At 40.4% G+C, this 19461-nt stretch overlaps 1 protein-coding gene across 1 annotated transcript in view; it reads left to right on the top strand.

The window, feature by feature from the left end:
• spega (striated muscle enriched protein kinase a) overlaps nt 1-19461 on the top strand; it is a 450531-nt gene that overhangs the window by 188348 nt on the left and 242722 nt on the right. The window contains exons 4-5 of the mRNA XM_051931209.1: nt 2491-4016; nt 7222-7365. Coding sequence (XP_051787169.1) covers nt 2491-4016; nt 7222-7365 — 1670 coding nt within the window. The remainder of the gene's footprint in view (nt 1-2490; nt 4017-7221; nt 7366-19461) is intronic.

Raw genomic sequence — 19461 nt, 5'->3', positions numbered from 1 at the left:
TCATTTCTGGAGAACTGTTATTCTGCATATAACTACATTTTATAACGTTTCAACACTAAGTAATTTTAAAGTGTAGTAATAATTTTAGCAGCTTTTCTAGACGAAAGTAGCATCAAAAAAGGTAAAAAGTAATGTCATTGAAATTATTAACACCACTTCAAAACCTTTCATTTTAACACAAAAATTAATTTTCTGCAAAATTGTTATTCATTTAAAAAAGTTTCTCAATAAGACATTTTATAAGTTAGTAATCATTTTATCAGTTTTCTCAATGAAAGTAGCATCAACTAGTTAACACATCACTTCAAAAATTTTTCACATTTTAAAAAGTTTTACTCATTTCATACTAAGTAGTTTTAAACTATAGTCATAATATTACAGTTTTTTTTACATTAAAAATTACATTTCTGGAGAGTTGTATTTTTAAAAAAGTTTTACACTAAGTAATTTAAAAAGTTAGTAATAATTTTAACAGTTTTTGTAGACAAAAGTAGCACCATTGGGTAAAGTTGTTAAAATTGACACCACTTTAAAAACATTCATTCAAACACTAAAAATTAGATTTCTGGAGAACTGTTGTATGTTTTTTTAAAGTTTCACTTGTTTCACAGTAAGTAATTTGAAAATTTAGTAGTAATTTTAACAATTAACATTGACGTTGTTAGGCATTATCTATTTTTAATACAATAGAGTTACCAAACCGTGTGTAGGTAAAGCCTGCCAGCAACCTCCTTGAACATGCCAAACAAGACATTCAAAAGTAACTCATCGTTGTCGGTCAAGCACTACAGAGTAACTCTTCAAACAAATTATTTACTCATTCTTTTAGGATCTCTCTTAAATTCTGCCCAACTCGTATCTCAAAAGTGCAGAACATTGGAAATCTTTTAAGGTATACCTTTTATAGTGAGAAAAAAACACACACAATTTATTAAATTGTCTCCAAAACATCAAGGACTATCATTTTCTGCTAAAAGTACATTTTCAGCTTTACGTTATAAACATAAATGCCTAGGTGGAAATGGTGTAACAAATCTCAACGTAGACTACTCACTATGCAATTCCTTTTACCTTCACTAGTCCCGGCATTGTGATGCTGTAAACAATGTGACTACTCTGTTATGTCAGCGGACACTACTGTCATCTTTTTTATGTGACAGAATGAAATTCAACATATGTTTGACTAAACTGAAAATGCTGCATTCCCTATTTCCTTTGCATTCAATATAAAGTAATTTCCAAGTTGTAAACCAAGCAGTTACATATTAGTTTCATTTTCCTTGTACATTATTTTGATATGGGGCTATTTGACTGAATTTCAAATAGTACTTTAATGTACTTGTGAAGCATTAGTTCAATATCGTTTTGAATTTCTCTTGGTGTATATGGTACCATCGACCCCTTTGGTTTATCATTGTTTATTCTGCATGCTGTAGAGTGGATGTTTGGGATTTTACTTTGTTGGGCTTTTCTTTGGATGGCATGCAGCTATTTTGCTTTCATTAACCTTCACATTTTGAATATTTTCTACTTTATTGTTATTATTTGACTTTCATGGAAATGATGCCTTTTCTTCAAGCAGTAGTAGTAAACCTAATGATCTTGTTGAAACTTCTGTTTTGATGATAATCTAACACAAAGGCATTATGTCTTAAAAAATGAAACGGCATACTGCACAAAGGTAATTTGGTGTAGGTATGTTTTCGCTTTGTTTGCTATTTATTAAGACCAGCTTTTATAATTTGATAATATTAAATTCACACTTTTTAACCAATTCCAACTGAAAAATGTGATGAGCTTCTCTTTTTGCATGGCCACATTTTTTGCATGTTATGTATTTCAGCACAGCCTTTATTGAACACTTTTGCACAGTAGACAAAATATACTGTAGTCTAACGTTGTGGTGGAATTCTGGCCTCTCTTACTTTTGCAGATTCAATCTGGTTAACATTTTATACTTTTTTTTCTGTGCAATACAAAGTCATGTTTGAAATATTTATTTTCCACACGATGCTGTCTGCACCATATTTACTGCAGCTGAATCATTTTAATGATAACTGTGTGGCATCAAATCTTTTTCTTTTCATGTTAAATGATGTTCATGACTCACCACACACTTACAAATTGCATAATATTTCTGATTAAGCTCTGCTTGCAGTGAGAGAATGTACAGTAAAGGCAAGCCACTTATCATTTATCATTTGCTAACCTGACAGTACTGTCTTTTACTGTGCTGCTTCCCAGACCTTCCTGCTAACACAGCGCTCCTTTAGTTCCAAGATTATACATAATCATTCACAAAGTTTTGTTATGGTATGTAGTGTTTGACATTTCCTTCACATACAGTAGCACATTTTAAAAACCAGACACTTAGCCCCCAGTTATTGATATAAAGGCCACTGCCTTGCTGCCTAATTCCCAATCGCTGGGTTCCACCACCTCCTAGACCTTAGCTCTAACAGAAAGTTTCCCTTAATCACCTTCTTTCAGGAGCCTTTCTGAAGACGTTTTGAGGGAAGACTATGGCTGCCAGGCTGCTGAGCTGGAGCAGAAACGGGACCTGGGGTCCCTCAGGTATCCCTCTTCCCGACCCCAAGTTCTCCCACCTCCCTCTCCCAAAATTGGCCAACGTTGTAGCTCGACGTCCTTGCCCGGTCGCTCTGCGTCAGCCCCTCTCACCCCCTTGACCCCCCGTAAGAAAGTAATAACCCCCATCGAGTACCAGGATACAGTCCCAGGAGAATTTGAAGAGAAGATCAAACAGCCTAAATCGTCTGCACTCTCTCAGACCAGCACCCAGGATTCCCGTCCACAAACACCACTGAGTGAATATTCAAGGAAAGATCTGACCCTGCGTCCCTCCCCCAAGTTGACACGTGCAAGTTCTAAAATCTTTGAGAAAGTGCGTTACTTTGAAGAAAGAAGACGTAGTATTGACCAGCCTGAGGGATCAATTTCTGGTCGCTCTTGGGCTGGATTCCATCGAGCACGTTCCTTTGAGCAATCTGATGATGAAAGGAGCAGAACTGGAATCTCAAGAGAGAGCTCAAGAGAGGACTTGCGGGAAGCATTAAGAGCAGAGGCGGCTCAGAGGAGATCAATGTTCAAACAAAAAGCTTCCTCATTTGATGATAGGCCTCGATATACACATAAAATTCAGGATATCGAGAACAAATTCACGGAAGAACTACAGCGCATTAAAAAAGTTGTGGGGAAACCTCAACTTGGAAAATCCTTCTCCACTGATCAGATTGCTCACAGGAGTGGAAGAACCCCTTTGAAAAAGTTAGAGCCCATTCCACCTCAGGTAATTAAAAAGTTACAAGACAGAGAAAGGATCCAGCAGCAGCAGCAACAAGAGCAACCACAGCAGCAACAACAACAACAGCAAATAACACAACAGCCTTTAAATATTAGGAAACCTTTAGTTAGGAGCATTGCAACTGGTGACCTATCATCAGAAAATGATGGCTTGGTAGACAGTACGCCACTTTCTTCAGCTACTGAAAAGCCTTCTAGCATAAGAGAACAACGGGGACACATCAGTCAGAGAGAAATATATTCGGTCTCTTTACCTCATGAACCACTACAGAGAAGAAGAGAAGATTCACCTCCTCCTTCCTTCCCAGCTACAATGATACAAACAGAGGAAACAGAAACTTCAGTTCAATGGGCTGATCTGAAACCTTTAATACCAATAACTGAAAACGAAATACTCAAAGAAGAAGAAACACCTCTCCAGGCTTGCCCAGTCACAGGCTTTGAAAGAACTTTGCCAATCCCATCTCCAGGCTTCTATGTTCTTAAACAAGAAGAAGAAGAAGAAGAAATGGAAATTGAGCCCCCAGAGAGTCCCGTGACCCCTCATTCCAGACTAGAGATCCCAACAATCCTAATACACCCTGAGACAACAGACAGGGGACCTGCTTTGGAGACTAAGACAAAAGTGAAAACTGTGAAAGAAGAGAAAATCCAGAAAGTCAGAAGAAAGTCAAGGCCAATGTCCCCAGAGATCGGTAAGTGTTTCTGCTACCCCAGTTTAATAGCAAACTGATTATTAATACAATTTCAGTCAGGCAGTATAAGCAGTATATGACAGTTTCTGTTTATGTGAAGACTTAAAAATGCCATTTTTATTGTCTCTGTGAATATGTTTAAATTATTGCACTGTACCAGCATTCACACTAGCAATCTGTTTGTCTTTCTAAAATGGGCCCACCTTGAAAACAATGCTCTCTTACATATTTTATAGTTTTTAGACCAAACTGTGTCATAAGGGGTCACTGACTGAAGAAGCTGCCTCAAGGGATTCCCATCACTGTACACAATCTCCACTATTTCACTAAATAACTTTTGTACTATATTTAGTACATTGTTAATCATTAACACACAGCAGGTCACAAGAAAATAAGCATAGGATAAATATGTGTGTGTTGTTGGACTGGCATAATTGAAGAATGTACATATTCAGCTCCATTTTATCAATAATTCTAATTCTGATGTCAGAATGAAAAACAAAATTTGAAACTTCATACATGTGAATTTGGAGAGGCTTCCATTTTCAACCTCATTTCATTATGGTCCATTCATCTCTATTATGCATTCTTTTCAAAGCTGAATATCATTCAGTAAATACTCTCCTTACATTTTTTGTAAGAAATGCTAAAATAAGAAATCTACACCACATTGAAAATTTCCATGATTTTGCTGTAGCAATTTTAAAAAATTGTATTTTTAACAAGATTACAAAATTATGCAATACTACTACAGCAAAATTAACCCTCATAATTCAGAAAAATCACTGCTTTACCTTACACGGTGAAAAAATAACACAAATTTACAGGAATGAAAAAGAACAGTTTTTTTATAATAGCAAATATTTTATGCAGCCAGTGGTGAGACCTTAGCTTGCAGCCTTATGCTATTGTGTCTTCAAGCTATTTAAGATGCAAGAAAATCATCACAAAACTTAAAAATTAAGGAAAATTGTACACTGGCATTGCATTCACTTTTTCATTTTTCATTATCAAAATGATGTTAAAAGTAATTAAACCATGACACTATTTTGATGATGACAGTGTAATTATTACCAGCCTATAATTTTATTGGTATCATCAAGACCAATTTTAGCATATGACATACTGTAGCTCTCAGTTTCTCCAGAAACTTGTGACAGAGCTGGACAGTTGTTGGTGCTGTAAACGTCAAGGATAATTGATAACTATTAAAGCTTAAAAAATATACCTATATGGTCAACCTCAGTGATTAAAGATGGAGACTTTAATGAGGAACACTAAATCAATCGAGTTCCATGTGTTTAAACAGAAGATAGCATGTTAAAGATACTGCGCAGATTTAATATGAAGAAGTTAACACTTGCATTGTTGCTGAATCATTATGACAGGACTTCTTTAAATTGATTTTAGTTCAATGTGGTGGTGCTGTAAGATGAGCTGTAGCTAGTGGTGTCACCAGCAGGCTGCGGAGTGTGTGGATCGCACTGGGTGACACCATCAGAGGGGCTGACACCCAAATGACTGTCTCTAAAATTTCTGTGCAGTATTTCACACGGAAAACACCAAGTGGGAAATGCTTAATGAAACAATCGAGAGTCGAAGGCTGAAATCATCAACAGGAGGCTCAATGAAGCAATCTGCACACCATTAATAATGGGAATTACTGTGCTACTTTAAACACACGGGTGTCTGCATATTGTTTAAAGTATGATTAATTCTCTGTTAAGGAGTTCTATTCATCAAGTCACTCAGAGGCCTGTGTGGGTCTTAATCTGGCCTAGGTTACCATTTTGGGTGACACCAACCCTAGTGACGCCACTGCATGATGTAGCTGATCATTTTCTGTGATAGTGTGAAAAATAATTTAGAGTAAAAAGGACAAATATTTAGAAAAATACTGGAATAACACTTAATTAACATGTAGTCCTTTATAAACTCTATCTACCTTCGTTGATTAGGAAGTTTCTTTTCATTCTGAAATGATAAAATGAAACATCTAAAATATAAAAAAAATATGTCCGATACCACAGCAGAAACAAAGAAGATGTTAAATTAAACAGCTGACCTAGGCTTTTTTCCCTTAAGACCTGATTTTATTAGCTTATATATAGTTTTTATGTTTTTCTTCAATGTACTGTAAGTGTTATAATCAGGAGCAGTCGTTTTATTATATACATTTAAACACTTAACACTACACATATATGTACATGCAATACCACAGGAATAAAGAACAAATATTGCATATAAATTTATATATATACTATATATATATATAATATATATATATATATATATATATATAGTGATAAAAACACAGACCAGGCATCATAAAAAGGTTTGGGGCAGCCACCCGTATAATATCCCTGGCTGCAAAAGGTTTTTAAATTGACAGAGATGTTTGCAATACTGAGTCCAAAACAGAACTGATTTCTTGGTGGTAAGATGGCAGCTTTAAAGACCCATATAGGAAGTGACATCATCGAGGGGCCCTGGACCTGGAAGTGACGTCTTCTGAGGTATTGGAACCTGGTAGCATTGATCTGGAACGGTCTGCAGGGAACTGAGAAAAACAGTTAGTGCACCCCGCTGCCCCCTGGTGGGATGTGGTATTATCATTACTTAAGCGCTTCAGCTGCCTCCTACTTGCACGTGTGTGACTATATATATATAGTAGTAGAAGTAGTAATGTGACAAGTACAAGAGTATTGTAAACCCACATACACACACAGATATATTTGGTACCACCTTTGGGAAACCATTTTTATGACTTTTCTCGACATTATTCTGTATAAGAGGTTTAGTTATAAATATGTCTCTTGTGTTTGTATAGTACATTTTTTCAAAACTCAGAAGTTCTGCTGTCATGATTCTATAAGCTCCCTGAACCATGTTTTATGTTTATACCACCAAAGGGAAGTAATATATTATTTTTTTGGAAAAATATGCTGCACTGCTACACCATTGCTCATTGTGAGAACATGCACTTGCTACACCGTTCACAATATTCTTTAAAACATTTTCCAGATTCATTCACAATAATTTATGACAACAGCATTTCTTTATCATTGCAATTTGCAGGATCCACTCCAGATTCTGCCTAATTCATGTTCATACACCAGTTGTTTATCTAGGCTTGTTATTGTTAGAATGTTACTGTAACTGATGATGTTGTCCATAACCTTACTGCTTTCATCTGTCCAAACAGAGTCTTCCGATGATTCCTATGTATCAGCAGGAGAAGATTTATTGGAGGCCCCTCTTTTTGAAGTTCCATTACGGGACATGGAAGCAGAGAGTGACACTGAGGTGTTACTGAAATGTATCATCACTGGAAATCCACTACCAGAAGGTGATTTACCCTTTGTAATGTCCTCATTTTTACTGTGTGGTGCCAGACTTTAGAAATTTAGTTTAGAAAAAAACAAAATCAAATTTGATTTTTCTGATGAATTCAGAATCATTCTCCAGAAATGGCCTGCCGGTACCTATCAGCTGCCTCCAGGGTCCCACAGGACAAAAGGGTCCTGTAGGACTCCTTCTTCAGCTTGACGGCATCCTTCACCGCCGGTGTCCACCAACGGGTTCGGGGATTGCCGCCACGACAGGCACCGACCACCTTTCGGCCACAGCTCCGGTCAGCCGCCTCAACAATAGAGGCACGGAACATGGCCCATTCGGACTCAATGTCCCCCACCTCCCTCGGGACGTGGTCAAAGTTCTGCCGGAGGTGGGAGTTGAAGCTACTTCTGACAGGGGGCTCTGCCAGACGTTCCCAGCAGACCCTCACAACACGTTTGGGCCTACCACGCCTGACCGGCATCCTCCCCCACCATCGAAGCCAACTCACCACCAGGTGGTGATCAGTTGACAGCTCCGCCCCTCTCTTCACCCGAGTGTCCAAGACATGTGGCCGCAAGTCCGGCGACACGACCACAAAGTCGATCATCGAACTGAGGCCTAGGGTGTCCTGGTGCCAAGTGCACATATGAACACCCCTATGCTTGAACATGGTGTTCGTTATGGACAATCCGTGACAAGCACAGAAGTCCAATAACAAAACACTGCTCGGGTTCAGATCGGGGGGGCCATTCCTCCCAATCACGCTCTTCCAGGTCTCACTGTCATTGCCCACGTGAGCATTGAAGTCTCCCAGCAGAACGAGGGAGTCCTCAGAAGGTATGCCCTCTAGCACCCCCTCCAGGGACTCCAAAAAGGGTGGGTACTCTGAACTGCTGTTCGGTGCATACGCACAAACAACAGTTAGGACCCGTCCCCCCACCCAAAGGCGAAGGGAGGCTACCCTCTCGTCCACCGTGGTAAACCCCAATGTACAGGCTCCAAGTCGGGGGGCAATAAGTATGCCCACACCCGCTTGGCGCCTCTCACCGGGGGCAACTCCAGAGTGGTACAGAGTCCAGCCCCTCTCAAGGAGATTGGTTCCAGAGTCCAAGCTGTGCATCGAGGTGAGTCCGACTATATCTAGCCGGAACCTCTCAACTTCGCGCACTAGCTCAGGCTCCTTCCCCTTCAGAGAGGTGACATTCCACGTCCCAAGAGCCAGCTTCTGTAGCCGAGGATCGGACCGCCAAGGTCCCCGCCTTCGGCCACCACCCAACTCACACTGCACTCGACCTCCTTGGCCCCTCCCATAGGTGGTGAGCCCATGGGAAGGGGGACCCACGTTGCCTCTTCGGGCTGTGCCCGGCCGAGCCCCATGGGTGCAGGGCCGGCCACCAGGTGCTCGCCATCGAGCCCCACCTCCAGGCCTGGCTCCAGAGTGGGGCCCCGGTGACCCGCGTCCGGGCAAGGGAAAACGCCGTCCAAAATTGTTTTTCATCATAGGAGGTATTTTTTAACCGCTCTTTGTCTCATCCCTCACCTAGGACCAGTTTGCCTTGGGTGGCCCTACCAGGGGCATAAAGCCCCGGACAACAGAGCTCCTAGGATCATTGGGACACGCAAACCCCTCCACCATGATAAGGTGGCGGTTAAAGGAGGGGTCAAGGTGAAGAAGGAGTCCTACAGGACCCTTTTGTCCTGTGGGACCCTGGAGGCAGCTGATAGGTACCGGCAGGCCAAGCGGAATGTGGCTTTGGTGGTTGCTGAGGCAAAAACTCGGGCGTGGGAGGAGTTTGGGGAGGCCATGGAGAACGACTTTCGGACGGCTTCGAGGAGATTCTGGTCCACCATCCGGCATCTCAGGAAGGGGAAGCAGTGCAGTGTCAACACTGTATATGGTGGGGATGGTGCGCTGCTGACCTCGAATCGGGACGTTGTGGGTCGGTGGGGGGAGTACTTCGAAGACCTCCTCAATCCCATTAACATGCCTTCCAATGAGGAAGCAGAGCCTGGGGACTCAGAGGTGGGCTCCCCCATCTCTGGGACTGAGGTCACCGAGGTGGTCAAAAAACTCCTTGGTGGCAGGGCCCCGGGGGTGGATGAGATACGCCCGGAGTTCCTCAAGGCTCTGGATGTTGTAGGACTGTCTTGGTTGACACGCCTCTGCAACATCGCATGGACATCAGGGACAGTGCCTCTGGATTGGCAGACCGGGGTGGTGGTCCCCCTCTTTAAGAAGGGGGATCGGAGGGTGTGTTCCAACTACAGAGGGATCACACTCCTCAGCCTCTCTGGAAAAGTCTATTCAGGGGTCCTGGAGAGGAGGGTCCATTGGATAGTCGAGCCTCGGATTCAGGAGGAACAGTATGGTTTTCGTCCTGGTCGCGGAACAGTGGACCAGCTCTATACCCTTAGCAGGGTCCTGGAGGGTGCATGGGAGTTTGCCCAACCAGTCTACATGTGTTTTGTGGACTTGGAAAAGGCATTCGACCGTGTCCCTCGGGGAATCCTGTGGGGTGTACTCCGAGAGTATGGGGTACCGGCCCCCCTGATAAGGGCTGTTCGGTCCCTGTACAATCGGTGCCAGAGCTTGGTCCGCATTGCCGGCAGTAAGTCGAACCCGTTTCCAGTGAGAGTTGGACTCCGCCAGGGCTGCCCTTTGTCACCGATTCTGTTCATAACTTTTATGGACAAAATTTCTAGGCGCAGCCAGGGCGTTGAGGGAGTCCGGTTTGGTGGGCTCAGGATTGGGTCACTGCTTTTTGCAGATGATGTTGTCCTGTTTGCTTCATCAGGCCGTGATCTTCAGCTCTCTCTGGATCGGTTCGCAGCCGAGTGTGAAGCGGCTGGGATGAGAATCAGCACCTCCAAATCCGAGACCATGGTCCTCAGCCGGAAAATGGTGGAGTGCCCTCTAAGGGTTGGTAGCGAGATCCTGCCCCAAGTGGAGGAGTTGAAGTATCTCGGGGTCTTGTTCACGAGTGAGGGAAGAATGGAGCGTGAGATCGACAGGCGGATCGGTGCGGCATCCGCAGTAATGGGGGCGCTGCATCGGTCTGTCGTGGTGAAAAAGTCGATCTATGTTCCTACCCTCACCTATGGTCATGAGCTATGGGTAGTGACCGAAAGAACGAGATCGCGAATACAAGCGGCTGAAATGAGTTTCCTCCGCAGGGTGTCTGGGCTTTCCCTTAAAGATAGGGTGAGAAGCTCAGTCATCTGGGAGGGGCTCAGAGTAGAGCCGCTGCTCCTCCGCATCGAGAGGAGTCAGATGAGGTGGCTCGGGCATCTGATCAGGATGCCTCCTGGACGCCTCCCTGGTGAGGTGTTCCGGGCACGTCTAACCGGGAGGAGGCCCCGGGGAAGACCCAGGACACATTGGAGGGACTATGTCTCTCGACTGGCCTGGGAACGCCTTGGGATTCTCCCGGAAGAGCTAGAAGAAGTGGCCGGGGAGAGGGAAGTCTGGGCATCTCTGCTCAAGCTGCTGCCCCCGCGACCCGACCTCGGATAAGCGGGAGACAATGGATGGATGGATGGATGGATTCTCCAGAAATGGCTTAATAGTGAGCTGCTAGGTGATAATACATTTATTAACTTTTCACCAGTACTGCCTTGTGTTTGACATACGATTGCACAACAGAAAGTTTATTAATAATAATAATAATAATAATAATATATAGCACATTTCCCACACTCCAATTGCTTCCTAATGAAGTTCACTCAGTTGCATGCAAATTTCAGCTATTTTCTCTGTATTTTGTGTTGGTGTCTTTATTGAGATGACCTTACTGTGCTGAATTTGTATGTCTACTTTAAATTAGGTAGACTCTGTAGTGGATGCCTTTGAGTTCAATTTCAGTTCTCTCAAGTTTGTAGCTTATTGTATTTCTGATTGTTTTCTGCTTACTATAACACCTCTTGCTTTTAACCACTTTGTGTTTGAGCCTTCACTTGATTTTTTTTAATGTTTACTCTTGCTCATTTAGTTTCTGTTTCTCTCAGATTGAAGGCCTTTACTATATCTACTTGACCTGTGTCAATTATCAGCCCAAGGAACAGAATGTAACTCACAAGGACATAGCTAAAGATCTCTCATGGGTTAATGTGATCAACCCAGTTTAGTGTGACACAAGTCAAAGGGAGCTTTTCAATCAGGACATGTTCCCATCATAGGGAGTAGCTCCCAGCACCTCTGACTGAGATAACAGCATAATGAACAGGACTTCATAATGAATTAGGACTTCATGAAGATAAAATTTCATTGCAATGTCAATCAGCACTTTCCACACATGTACAAAAATGAAAACCAACATCACTGAATATGTACTTATAGAGTGAATGACTAATTGGAAGGTATCCATTGCAGTCCTCATTGTGTCTTACTACTGGTAGGCCCAACAGACAGGTGAATTCTGAATTGGAGCTTGAACAACTCTGTCTGTGTCTGCCGCTATTCCTTCCGTGGAGCCTATCATGGTAGCGTTCCTTTAATGGTGACAGCCTTAATTGTGGTACATGCTGAAATGATTTGAGTTTTTATTATTAATATTACCCCAACTCTGTAAAACATAACCATACATGCATATCTTATGGTTATACTTTTCTGCCCACACAAGCATAGCTAATTTATACCCAAACAATAGAATGAGTTCAATACTCCATTTTTGCTTATACAAATAGTTTTATCCCTTAAGGATCACAATACATTCCATTGTATTGTTCCAGAGCATGTATCCATATGTTAGTCTGCATAGATTCTCCTAATTTATTGTCAGTAGAGCACTCATGCCTGCCTCTTAAGTGTCTACTCTGAATATGACAGCAAAACCAAACAAGGCCGAGTATGGTAGGGAACAAGAATGAAATAAACATTCATCCAAAAAATGAACACCAAGGCCGGCCCCTTTATGCGAGTAAAAAGATGCACTTTACTGGTTCCAGAGCTCCCATCATAAGGCCACAGTAACCTTTAACTGTATTTAGCACTTGAGTGTCGAGTATATGCACATGTGGGTTGCTGGGGATTTCATGCTTTCATTAATCTGGCATACACAGAAATGCAGTTCTTCTTTCTAATCAAATGGCTAAAATTGAAAAGGTTTTAGACTGCTAGCCTGAGACATATTATTACAATGCCTGAACGGTTTTATTTGCTATTATTCACTAGGTCTTACTTCATCTGCAAGCTAGGTCAACATTGCCTTTAGATGAAAGTATTTTTACAGATAAGGAAATAAGGACATTTATCACTGCAATGTTTAAAGGGTCCCATGAAATGAGACTTAAAATTACACCTCTGGGAAGTTTCTGTTTACATGCCAGGTAGGATGGGCTAAGAACATACAGTAAGAAGGTAAGAGGTTCTGGCAAATCACAGGAGACCATACAGTCCATCAATCAGTCCGTTTATAGTGCCAACTATAATAGTGAGGAGAATGTAAATAGTAAGGTGGAAAGATTTAATACTAAAGTGAGGGCTGTTGTTGACATAGTTGCACCTGAAAAGACAGTTAAAAAATTTTCTAGCATTGTTATACCATGGAAGACCCAAAGAGTGTCTGATTTAAAGAGAACATGCCGTAGAGCTGAGCGTAAATGGAGGAAAACTAAACTAACTATTGACTATGAAATATTAAAAGTTAAAATAACAGAATACAGTAACACAGTCCGTCTTTAGAGGCGCTGCTATTTCTCTAAGATTATAAATAACAATGCTAGTAATCCCAGAGTCTTATTTTCGACGATTGATTGTCTGTTAAACCCAGGTAACTCAAAGGAATGCCTCCTAAGTACTTCCAGTAAAACCTGTGAAACTATCGCTGTATTTTTCAATCAAAAAATTAATGATATTAGAAATAACATAGTATATCTCCCCAACACTAAGAATCCTCCTAAACCCCAGTACTCCATAATAAACAAATTAATTTCTTTCACTAGGATAGATTTACCTGATTTACATAAAATAATTTCTCAAATGAAACCCTCCACCTGTGCCCTTGACCCAATACCAACAAATTTTTTCAAAGAAGTATCGGGCGTGCTTATTGATAATGTTCTTGACATTAGATACGGGGGTCTTCCCAGACTGTCTTAAGACTGCTGTAGTTAAACCTCTACTTAAGAAAAATAATCTCGACCCCTCTGCTCTTGAAAATTATAGACCCATCTCTAACCTGCCTTTCTTAAGTAAAATTCTAGAGAAGGCAGTCATTATACAGTTAAATGAGCACCTCAATAAACATGCTATTCTTGATAAATTTCAGTCAGGTTTTAGAACAAATCACAGTACAGAAACTGCACTCATTAAAGTAGTAAATGACTTGCAGGTAAATGCAGACAGAGGCCATTTATCTGTTCTCATCCTCTTAGATCTGAGTGCCGCATTTGACACCATTGATCATAATATTCTTAAGAATCGCCTTAGTCAATGGGTGGGCCTCTCTGGCAGTGTCTTAAATTGGTTTGAATCCTACCTGGCAGGGAGAAAATTCTTTGTTAGTTGTGGTAATTGTAATTCAAAGACACATGATATCCTATATGGTGTTCCACAAGGCTCTATCCTGGGTCCGCTGCTCTTCTCAATCTACATGCTTCCATTAGGTCAGATTATCTCGGGACATAACGTGAGCTACCACAGCTATGCTGATGACACACAGCTGTATTTATCAATAGCACCTGATGACCCCGAATCTCTTGATTCGCTAACACAATGTCTAACCTGTATCTCAGAATGAATGAATAGTAACTTGTGCCACCACCATCTACCGAAAGCACCATGATGTTCCAACAATGATGGATGGATTAAAAGCCAGAAGTCTGTATGACCATCAGCATCAAGTGACTCCGTGAGAACCCTAACTACAAAGAGGACTATTTCATTTATATTAGGTAGAATGCCCAGAGGGGACTGGGCGGTCTCGTGGCCTGGAACCCTTACAGATTTTATTTTTTTTCTCCAGCCTTCTGGAGTTTTTTTTTGTTTTTTCTGTCCACCCTGGCCATCGGACCTTACTCCTTTTCTATGTTAACTAATGATGTCTTATTTTAATTTCTTACTTTGTCTTTTATTTTTCTTTTCTTCATTATGTAAAGCACTTTGAGCTACTTTTTGTATGAAAATGTGCTATATAAATAAATGTTGTTGTTGTTGTTGTTAGCTAGCAGCTACTTTTTTTCAATATCTCATCCAGATACTTTATAAAGGCTGTCAAAGGTTCCACTATAAGTAATACTACATTAAGAAAATGTCCATAAAAATACTTACATTCCCTTAAACAAACAAAAAAAAAACAATCTGATGTTTCACCAGAAACTAAAATTTTGTATTGTGTGTTATTAATATTGAAACCGTAGTCAGTGGAAAGTACCCCGATGCCAACTTGATAAGCCATGCTTTAATATGTCCATCCATTCATCCATCTTCTTAACTTGCTTATCCAGGGTAGGGTCAAGGGGCAGCTGGAGTCTTTCCCAGCAGTCATCGGGCACAAGTCAGGAATAACACCTGGACAGGGCACCAGTCCATCACTGGTTGAATGAACACTTACACACACCAGGTGCCCACACTAGAGCAAATTTTGCAATGCCAGTTCACTTAGTCAGTATGTCTTTGGACTGTGGAAACCAGAGCACCCTGGCACAGGAGATATTAAAGTGTATGTTTATTAAATTTACACCTTCACATCTGAGAGTTCAGGTTTAGCATTGATACTAAAACAAGTTCTAAGCAGATGCCAACCCTTAATGTGGTCCCAATCCATTACAGGGCATACACAAGCACAGCCATATACTTTGGTGCAGTTTAAATTCACTAACTGTCTTTGGCGAGTAGAAGTTGATCAGATTCTGTAAAGGAAACAAAAGACATTATACTGTTTATCTGAAAAATCTAGGCCCAATTGTGAGATAATGATTATACTTAAAAATAGAATATGTTTGTATAAAATGAAAACAAATGCCTTCTCATTTTTACAGTGCATTATAACAATAGGTTATAAAGTGACAATGCTCTCCTAGTGCCAGAATGTTAGCCCACATCACCCAGATTTATTACCAATGTGGTCGAGGCAGCAGACCATGAATTAAATATTAATAGAAAACTATAAAACACCTAATACTGAACATATTGTTTTACAATTGTATATTATATCACCTGTAGAACTGAAATGTACTAAAAATGAATGCATATAATCACAAGACCTGCATTATTTAAAAACAAAATGTAGCCTTTTATGATATCTCTCCAGGCAGCTGCAATAACTGTTCAAGGGTGCTACAGAGAAAAGAACCAGTAAGATTTAACATAAATAACTACATCACTTTCGTATATACAATACATTTAGATAACAGTCGAATAGGAGTATTATGTAAGTTAGATTATTTAAACATCATTGACTTTATATAACAGAATGAATGGATGCATATTCTAACTGCTCATATGCAGCTTTTATAGGAATGGGCTTTCGAAGAGATGGCTTTTGTACATTATGTCATTTTAAATCCAGAAAGAATACATGCAATGACGCCCAGCACGCATGGATTAAGGCAATCACCTGAGATGTCACTTTGGTAAGGGCAGCATTTTCATGCAACTGTTGTATTTATTTTAACTTTTATATACAGTACATATTGTGAGATGTAGGTGTCGTAGCAGGACCCCAAACTCCTGACACAACTGCACAATATCAAGTCCTGGGTGTAAATAATAGTTTATTAATAAGGAAATACCTCCTCTTCCCAATATACATTTGAACAGTCCAGTTTCTCTTCCTTGTGTATTTCCCTCCTCCTTCCACTCTTGTCAACATCTCTTGTCCACCTCCTCCAGAGTCCAACATCCTGATCCTCTTTTTTATCTCTGGACCTGGGGGTACTTCCAGAGCTTGATCTGTTACCTCTAGGAAGAACTTCTGGGCCAGGCAGGATTCCAGCAGTCCTTGTGCCATCAGTATCCATCAGCCCCCTCCCCCCATTTTTAAGTTTTTAACTGGGGTGAGGTTTTATCCTTTTGTGAACTGAGCATGATTAAAAGAGTAGGGGTGAGGGGGTCCCCTTGGTGAAACGATTGGTTAGAAAATATCACACAGCATTGTTGATCACTTTGACGGAGCAGGGGTATGTTACATCTATAATAATAAAAGGCAAAGCCCTCACTGACTGACTCACTGACTCACTCATCCCTAATTCTCCAACTTCCCGTGTAGGTGGAAGGCTGAAATTTGGCAGGCTCATTCCTTACAGCTTACTTACAAAAGTTAGGCAGGTTTCATTTCGAAATTCAAAGCGTAATGGTCATAACTGGAACATATTTTTTGTCCATACACTGTAATGGAGGAGGCGGAGTCACGTATCGCGTCATCACGCCTCCTACGTAATCACGTGAACTAAAAACAAGGAAGAGATTTACAGCACGAGTCACACGCGGGAACAAAGGTAAATGATGTTAATTTTTGACTGTCTTTTAATACTGTGTAAGCATACATATTAACACATGTGCAATTAAACGTGTGCATTTACGGGGTGATTTCTCAGGCTTAAAAGCTCACCTTTTATCAAACGCGGGAACAAAGGTAACTGACGTTGTTCACTGTCTTTTAATACTGTGTAACCATACATATTAACACATGTGCAATTAAACGTGTGCATTTACGGGCTGATTTCTCAGGCTTAAACGCTCGCCTTTTACTAAAAAGGTAAATGCAAAACTATTTTCAATCAGTTTATTGAAACGCTCCCGTTAAGGATTGCAATAACATATTCGCGAGATAAAAGAACGAAGTAGGGGGAAATGGAGGAAGAGCCGCGAACAGCTAAGAGCAAAAAATTAATTAAACAATTGAGAACGGAGCGAGTTAAGCATACAAGCATGTTCATAAGGGAAAGAAAGCACGGTGTAAAATGTAAGTTTAAATTAAGTTTATAGAAACGCTCCCGCTGCGGATTGCAATAACATATTCGCGAGATAAAAGTTTAATGAGAACACACGAGGTATAAACGAACCACACGCCGTGGCGCAACATTAGGGGCAACAGTTTCAACCATTCTATGATCTGCTTCTCGCAACTGAAAGAAGGCACATGGCGGATGTTAGCCGACTTGCTGACCGCAACGTTAGGGGCTTCAAGTATGGCGCTGACGCCACATCTCAGTGCCAACACTTTGCAGACTGTACTTAAAAGACACGCCCTCCTCACTGGACAGTTAAAAACACCAATCAAACTAACGATGACATCAAGTATTACCCAATCAAAAGTAGGAAAGGAGGCATCTTCATAAAATGCGTGTGGGATGATTTGCATGAGACGCTGCTTTAAAAAAAAAATGATAAAAAAAATACAGGATAAATCCCGTCCAGTATTGATTCAAAACGGGACGCGCAATTTCATTCTCAAACGCGGCACGATTCCGTATTTTAAAGGACGGGTGGCAACCCTACAGTGCCAGGTAACCACCCATACAATCACATTGTGATTCAGACTAGGAATGCAATGAATGTAATTACCCCGATCTACATACAAGGCGAAAGTCTTGCAACATTCAAAGATGATGGTTTGGGATAAGTACACCATACAACATAAAAGAGCTTATGAAGCCTTGAACCGAAAAAAGCAAGATCTCAGAGATCGTAAAAAAAAAAAAATAGGAGGTAATGTCGTTTTACTCGCTGTAGATTTTAGTCAAACATTACCAGTTATTCCACGAGGGAGACCAGCAGATCAACTCAACGCGTGTTTAAAATCCATGCTTCTCCCACGCTCAGTTATATGTCGCGTGTTCTCGGGTAGGTGCACCAAAAAATGTATACATTTAAGCATGTAATGGGCAAACAAAAAATGAGGTATACCCGAAGGCACTGCAGTAGTACTTAATGTAACTTTACTTCTTAAATGTTAATGTTTTACTGTTTAATAATTTATACGCTTCTTATATGTTGTTCAAATTCTTTTATCAAAATACCACTGACCGCGCAATGCACGATAACATGGAGTGAATACACCATACGCATCCGCCCACGGCTGCCCTGCTGTGCGCAGATAGGAGTTGATTCTACAATAAAATAAAATAAAGATAAAAAGACTAAAACAATCATCACCCATAAAGCGGATAGTAGACGTGACGTACTATATGTGTACCACATTTCAAGTGTATAGGTGAAACGGTTTGCGAGCTACAGGTCATTTAAAATCCTGGACAGACACACAAATTGCCACGGTACCAAATTACAGAAGAAGATTTTACTGTTTAATAATTTATATTTATATGAAATGTGCTTCTTATATATTACTTCATATTCTCATATGATAATGATGTTAATGTTTATATTGATTTCTGTGTTATTAAAACTGCATGTATGTGTGTATATGTATATATATATATATATATATATATATACTAGCAAAATACCCGCGCTTCGCAGCGGAGAAGTACTGTGTTAAAGAGGTTATGAAAAAAAAAGGAAACATTTTAAAAATAACGTAACATGATTGTCAATGAAAGCCCGTTTCACTCAGTAACTGTTATGTGTGTGTTTATGTATGTGTGTATATATATGTAGATGTGTATATGTAGATATGTATATATATGTATATGTATATAAATGTTTATGTGTGTGTGTGTATATTATATATATAATATATATATATATATATATAAAAGACAGCAACAGTTATAACAATGACAACACAATTACATTGACAATCATGTTACGTTATTTTTAAAATGTTTCCTTTTTTTTCATAACCTCTTTAACACACTACTTCTCCGCTGCGAAGCGCGGGTATTTTGCTAGTTATATATATAAAAGACAGCAACACTCATAACAATGACAACACAATTACATTGACAGTCATGTTACGTTATTTTTAAAATGTTTCCTTTTCTTTTTCATAACCTTTTTAACACACTACTTCTCCGCTGCGAAGCGCGGGTATTTTGCTAGTGTGAGAATAAATCTGAGATAAACTGAATTACGCTACACTTTTTATCAGTGTATAGCCCTGCATTTTTGAAAAATCCAACTCTGTTGTCCACCTGCATATCATCATTAAGTTTGTATTACCAATTAACAATCATTAAAGCATTCTGCAGTCTCTTAGATGTTCAG

This window comes from Erpetoichthys calabaricus, chromosome 8 (assembly GCF_900747795.2).
Source record: "Erpetoichthys calabaricus chromosome 8, fErpCal1.3, whole genome shotgun sequence".
Taxonomy (NCBI): Eukaryota; Metazoa; Chordata; class Cladistia; order Polypteriformes; family Polypteridae; genus Erpetoichthys; species Erpetoichthys calabaricus.
The sequence above is the reverse complement of the archived record's forward strand: the minus strand, read 5'-3'. Positions and strand labels throughout refer to the sequence as shown.